The sequence below is a fragment of the Ptychodera flava genome, chromosome 13 (assembly GCF_041260155.1).
Source record: "Ptychodera flava strain L36383 chromosome 13, AS_Pfla_20210202, whole genome shotgun sequence".
Classification (NCBI taxonomy): Eukaryota; Metazoa; Hemichordata; class Enteropneusta; family Ptychoderidae; genus Ptychodera; species Ptychodera flava.
The window spans coordinates 10,095,107-10,102,195 of record NC_091940.1 but is presented as its reverse complement, the minus strand read 5'-3'; the positions used below and the strand labels follow the sequence as shown (position 1 = coordinate 10,102,195).

The 7,089-nt window shown below is 37.6% G+C and overlaps 1 protein-coding gene across 1 annotated transcript; it reads right to left on the bottom strand.

The window, feature by feature from the left end:
* Nucleotides 1–982: 982 nt before the first annotated feature.
* Nucleotides 983–6,012, bottom strand: LOC139148667 (GLIPR1-like protein 1). Its single transcript, XM_070720160.1, has 5 exons — nt 5,711–6,012; nt 3,377–3,619; nt 3,078–3,187; nt 1,836–1,924; nt 983–1,461 (listed from the first exon to the last, which is right to left on the bottom strand). The coding sequence occupies exons 1-5, from the start codon at nt 5,975–5,977 to the stop codon at nt 1,379–1,381; spliced, it is 792 nt and encodes a 263-aa protein (XP_070576261.1). The 5' UTR covers nt 5,978–6,012; the 3' UTR covers nt 983–1,378.
* Nucleotides 6,013–7,089: the final 1,077 nt, after the last annotated feature.

Below are 7,089 nucleotides of genomic sequence, written 5' to 3'. Positions count from 1 at the left end.
ATTCTGTTTTCCCACACTGTTTTTGCATACGATGTCCCTACACGTCTCGTCAAAATATTCCAGTAAAAATCTTTACAAGAGAATATATAAACGTCTACATATTTTCCTTGGTGATTCTGTTTCAAAATAGTTTTTCTCTGTCGATTTACCACTAAGTTAGTTCTTAGAGTTCTCATACATTGCATCCATTGGTATGGAATTGCTTTCTTTAGCTTTATATACTGTATAATCCAGTTTCTTTTTTTCTTCAATCTAATCAAAATATCACATTGCTGAATGAAATGACCATTGGTAAATAAATCAGAAATATACATAAAACCAGCATCCATCCAATCAGTAAAAAATAAAGGCTGATTATTTACTGTGATGTTATGGTTGCCCCAAATTTTTTGCTCGCCCACAGCATTTGGCGTTAACTCTATTTTACGGTCATTTATCACAATTTCATACCAACTATCAAGGACACTTGCATAGAAAGTCGGTAGTTTTTTTGTTACATATTTCAAGCATTTTTTATCAAGATTGTATGTAAAAACATCACTGATACCACCAAATTTTTTTCAAAATAATAATCAATGACTACTTTCCATGTCTCATTTTCACTGTTTACAAGCCTCTTCACCCATCCGCATTTCAATGCTTTTATATTTGAACTTATATCTATCATTTGTATACCTCCCTGTTCAACTTTATTCCAAGTGATTTCTTTCCGAATTTTACCCTTTTTCCCGCTCCATAAAAAATTATAAAATATTTTATTTAATCTAACTACTACGTCTTTTGGTGTATCAATCATAGACGCAATATAGGTGATTTTGGAAAAAGCAAGGCTCTTCAAAATTGTTATTTTCCCAAATAAGGATAAGTATCTTTTCTTCCAACTGTTCAGTAACGCCTCTATTTTTTCTAACTTATTTTCCCAATTTCGTGATTTCACCTCCTTTTTGTCATGACCATGACGCTTTCGCTTCCGTCGCAACCGAATTACAATAAATTTATATATTCGGGAAACTCCAAGCATTCTTTTCACATTCGAAATTCTGGTGTGCGAAAGAAAGAATATTTGCCCTGGACCGTCTTCTTCAGCTAGTCAATAACTATAAACAGTATCACTGCGTGGTAAGGGGTGTCAACCATGTTTACTTAGGAAACGTCAGCAGATTTACTATAGCTGTATGGTGGCGCCCTAGCGAAATAAGGAAATGATTGGCTTTTATTTGATACACGTGACCGACATCTTCCTGTACGTGACCACTGAACTTATTGCTGTTACCGTTCATTTACTGAGAAGTTTGCGCATGCACTTGCTCATGACTGCATACAAAAAACAAAATACGTGCATTCTTTTACACTTGTCGACACCCCTGGATCCTGTGCATTAGGATATACAGAACACCGCAGAGAGCAGGACTGCCAATAAAACTGCCGTAGATGTCGCTCTGCCCACCCAGGTACCGGAATCTGGTGGAAGACAACAACAAACACCGTTCATTCAGTTGACTCATATTGAAGTGTCGTTGACATTGATTATATCAAACCAGTATTTATAGCATCGCTATCATAAACTGAGGGTACTTTATTTTGACATATTAACATCCAAAACCCAATGAACAAAGCAAACGAGGTTTTGAGGTACTTCAAAATGATCAAATGAGAAATTTTACCAGCTTACTATCACACAAAATATTGGTTGTAATTTATTGTCAATCATTTCCCCCACTTTAATATGGCATTTTTCTCTCCACTGAAACGAAAAGGTTATCAAAACGAATCAATGTACTGACATTTAGGAAGTACCTTTACTGCGGCAAGGTTTATAGTTATGTTGTACTCACAGCACTGGTTTTCCCGGCAACTGTCGAATTCATCATCGCACAGCGAGCATGGAGTTCCGCTTGTGTAAGGCTGCCTGTTATAATTGCCTCTGAGAAATGCCAAAAGCACGTGCATATTACATGTAAAATTGCAGCGCTCATCCCGATTGAATATTTTTTGCATACAATTGTATTTTATCTCTATTGATGACCAAATGTTTGCCAAGAAAGTGTTTTAAGAGTCAATAGTAGTTTACATCATTTGATCAGTGTAAGCTACTCCATTATACCGCTATATGCAACGTCAGTGTTTTATAAATGAAATCTCTAGTCCGGACTGAAAGCTAGGCGTCAACAATAATGTCTGCACATAGCAAGAATTAGTCAAACATGGGAGATCGAAAGTTGAAAATCACACTGCAAGTCCAAAGTGAGAGTTAGTCCACAGGGAAGCCAGGAAAAATAAACAAACAAACATACAAATAAACAAAAAATATACTAACATACAAACAAGCGTACAAATACATAAATACATAATAAACAAAAATACATACAAACATAAACAAATAGACAAACAAACAAACAAACAAACATCACAATATCATGAATAAATAAAAAACCTACAAACATATATATATATATATATATATATATATATATATATATATATATATATATATATATATATATATATATATATATATATATATATATATATATATATATATATATATAGTAAGGGACAACAGCATCGAAGAAAGACTCAAATGATCGGCTGAACCGCTCATGTGACATATCCACCCACGGCGGTACCACTCCCCCCTATATGGAAGTTTGTATGTATGGTTATTTATGATATTGTAATGTTTGTTTGTTTGTTTGTCTAATTGTTTATGTTTGTCTGTATTTTCGTTTATTATTTATTTATGTATTTGTATGCTTGTTTGAATGTTTGTATATTTTTGTTTATTTGTTTGTTTGTTTGTTTATTTTTCCTGGTTACCTGTGCTACGAGATCAAAATGGGATTTATTCAAAAATGCTAGTTACTCAAAAATGGAAGTTAATCAAAAGTGAGAGTTCGAATGTTGAAAATGCCACTACGAGTCCAAAATAGGAGTTTTTATATAGTGCCTTTATTACGCACCATAGACAAATAAGTATACCGAGTTGTACAGAAGGTAAAGTGAGCGCGGATAGCCTTTCGAGATAATTATTGAAAACGTCACAAACAATTCCTCAAATCTCTCTATTGTATACTTACGCAGGTCCGTAATTGCAGGTAACCAGAAAGGCGTCCACGATGTTCGATGACGTCACTGTCGGGCAGTGAGCGATGCCACAACCAACAGCATACGACGAAGCCCACACCAGCTGTGAAGAAAAAGTGAAATCAACGAAACGCCCAAAGTGAATGCTAAACATAACCAAAACCCCTAAGTTATATGATTACGGGTGATTACATGGTATATTTATCTACTCTATATCTTGTCTCACCTCTGTTCTATCTACCTAACGCAAAGTTTCATAGTACACAGCAGTTTTAATATGTTCGTGACCTACCTGGGTGTAATGACCGCATACTTTGGAACATGTGTTTGTGTCGTAATCGTAATAAATCACTTCGCTATGCCAACTATCCACCACGCCCTCAACGTCGATCGAGTCCGAAGGGGAGTACGGCCCGCCAAGCCAAAGATTCTGACCAACGGTGGGAAAGGGGGAGATGTTTGGCGGGTTACCATGTGCCCACGTACACTCTTCGGACCATTCCTGAGCCATAGCTGCCAGATCATCGTCCCATGACTAAAAAAAGTAACTTTCATTAGTACTTTAGAAACGTTTGAAGTTTCCCCTGATTTGTTTGATTTTTCTGTCAAGTAACTCAGTTTTATATCTCTGCAAAAATGGTGCCATTTCTTTCAAGTCAAAGACACAAAAACAAACAAAATAAACTATTTATCCTTCTATACAACTGACAGAGATCACTCATATATATATATATAATATATATATATATATATATATATATATATATATATATATATATATATATATATATATATATATATATATATATATATATATATATATATATGTTGGAATAGATTTATACATTTCTCTTCATAAGTTTTTGGTTCGTGGTGTGTGTCCATGGTCAGTATTTCCGCGGATTCGTGATTGGCAATTGTCATCCATCTCGTGTCGCATCTTCGCTTGCTAAGGTCTCTTGTCCGGGCACTAATGCTCCCTGAATTAATTACTGGGAGACTGTAGTCGAACTAACGACCGTGCGAGCGGACGATGCTGGTGTATTAGTTCCAGGAGATGGGTGATAAAGACCAATTACTTAATACGAATTCCAGGAATGCTTGCTTGACTCCAAAGTCTCGAACTTATCACCAAGTTTTGCCGTGATTTTCACGCTGTATTTTGGAAATCAGTTGAGGACTTGTCGTTGCACAGCAGTTGATCAACATGTGACATCACAACGATCGCTATCAGATAATCGTGAAAAGCGAGATTCATTGAAGTCCTATATTAGTGATACAGTATACGGAGAAATCCGACATATCAGCAATCGTTCAATTTGAAATTATGAGCACGTGCATTCGTTATTTTATCATTTGAAATGCTGTTTCAGACTCGCCTTCCACGCAGTGTAAATGTCGGAATACTTGCCTCCTCTTACAGAAACCTCAGTACTAAAGAATATTAATCAAATTGACAAATATTTGTTTTACACGAGTCACTCTAAGTTGATGACAATTTCATGCCAGGCCTTTGTATTAGAAATTTTCGACACCTATTCCATTATTCTATATCACTATGGTATTGGGTTGTGAGCTATGTTGCGTTTAATGAAGTTCATTAGCGAGGATTAATTTTCTAGATATTTTAGTAATTGCGAGTTGCAGAAAATTTCCCGTTTTAAAGCTGTAAACTACACATGAAGGAGTTGGGGGGGCAAGTTATCGACCGCTCGCACGGGTCCGTTACTTCTAACCAACGGGGAGCATCTAGCTGCCCGGACAAGGGATCTTGGCAAGCGAAGATGGGGGGAAGTTTGGCACGGTTAATCAACAGCTATATCGACGACATTGGCAACAAAACAATGGCTAATTTATCGACAAATCTGTTAACACTTCGAGTTAATGCTCTTTCTTGCTTCTGTACTGTTCAATATATTAAACGACGACCCGCCCACATGAAAAGATGCTACATGCCATGGCCAATAGGTCAACATGGACGCTTAAAAATGCCAGACCAAAACTATCTGTTGTCATCGCGACCAGCCCCTATCTCCTAGCGTCTCTGACACAACCTTTAGCATGCACAAGTGATCGCACTTACTAACTGCTGTATAAAGCAATATGAAGGAAATTCGACGTCTTACTGTGTTTAGATTTTGTTCAAACCATTCGGAAAGAGTATCACTTTGAAAAAGAATCCCCGAATATCATGTGAGTAATTCCAACTAGCGACTGTAGTTACCCTGGATATCTCGGGAAACATTTTTGGTCTACTTGGCACACCCAGCTACATTTTGTATCACAAAACAAAGTTGTGTTGTGACAACCCAGCTAATGAGATATACATCTATCTATGGCCGAGTTACAATATTGCGTCAATTGAGTATGAATGTTCATTGTGTGCCAGAATTTTCTGTTTCGGTGTCAGTTTCTGCATTTACAAGTAATCTTGACAGAGTGTCAATTTCCGTTCATGTTTATTCATGTTTATCTGTCAGAGACGATATCTCTCAAAATGTTTCCCCCTTTTTAATAGCGCCACTTTAAAGAATTAAATTTGCCAAAGTAGATCAGCTCTAAAAAGCTTACATTTTTGTTTTATACATGTATACCATTCATAGTTTCAGTGAGAGGACACTCTTACCATGTACTTCATATCGGCTGCTGTGGGGTTGACGTTTGTTCTGTGATAGTTGTGCCGTGCTAACATGGTGCTGATCTCATCCGAAGTGAAGTCGGTGGAACGTTTAGCACGACCAAGGTGATTTGATCCCTCACCGTTTTCTTGGCTTCTTACATTGAAAAATGACTTGCTTGACTTCTCAACACTGGGTTCGTTATCTGCAGAGATCAGCGACAGAGTGTTCACAGCCAAAAGCAGCACAATCCACCAATGTATTCTTGAGGTCATTTTGAGTCGGTGAGTTGAACCAAGGATTCACGTGAGTTCATACGAGGAAGTGTATTTAATATGTGAACAAATGTTTCAACCGTCCAGGACATCTATCGCCAGAGGGGTGCGACTCATCAAATCTTTTGTGTACCGCACTATACCCTTCGAGTCATTTACATAATTATTGCAGTCCTTGACGTGTAGAGATTTTGACATTTGAAAAACTCTACACTGAATAGTCTGGTTCTAATTGAGCACTGTATACATGTACATCAGTGATGTAACACAATTGACGTCTGACTAAACGATAATAGCGTTGGTACCCCTTTACACTCAGTAAAGTTCCTCAACCTTAGGATCTTCCACTTAAGTTCCTTATCATATACCTGTAGTCTGCTACATTCACGTGCCTGTGTAAAGCTATGGGGAAAGCGCCCTCACATCCATGCATTTTTTACGTATCACACCCAGTGCCCAAATATGGGCAATCGCATGCATTTCTGAACTACAGTACCTCGATTCTGGTTACTACGCGCGTTGCTATCCGCAAACTTTCCATTCGTACACAAAGCTCAGATAGTAGTTGCGCGTGGCGACAGTGGAGCCTTGCTGGTGACATCGGCTTATATTTCTAAATTCTTGTGAAATCCTGTGTATACTAAGTGCGTGCCTATTCAGTACAAATTAAAATAAATTTACATCACGCTTTTGTCCTTTTTACGCCTCGATTTCATGGTCACTTATTAGTATGCATGTTTTTACGCGTTCTAGAATTCTGCAGGTAAAAAAATGACGTCATTATATTTGTCAATCCGCAACGCCGGGGGAAGCAACCATCGCTTTTCTGAAAAATTGACACAAATGGCGATTAATTTTTATATCGCAAGCATTTTATCTTCAAAACAATGCTGAATATTATTATTACATATTTATCATTCCATAAGGTATATGGTAAAACTTTTACGGCCATACGGCTTTTGCGGACCTTGGTCGTACGGCGAACGGGTCCTCGCACGCTCGGGCCCTTCCGCCGACGATCCCGGTCCGAAAAAGCCGTATCAGGGCCGTAAAGATTAATGTACGGATGTCTGGATAGCCAAATTGTGGAGTTACCGTGACTGAAGTTACTT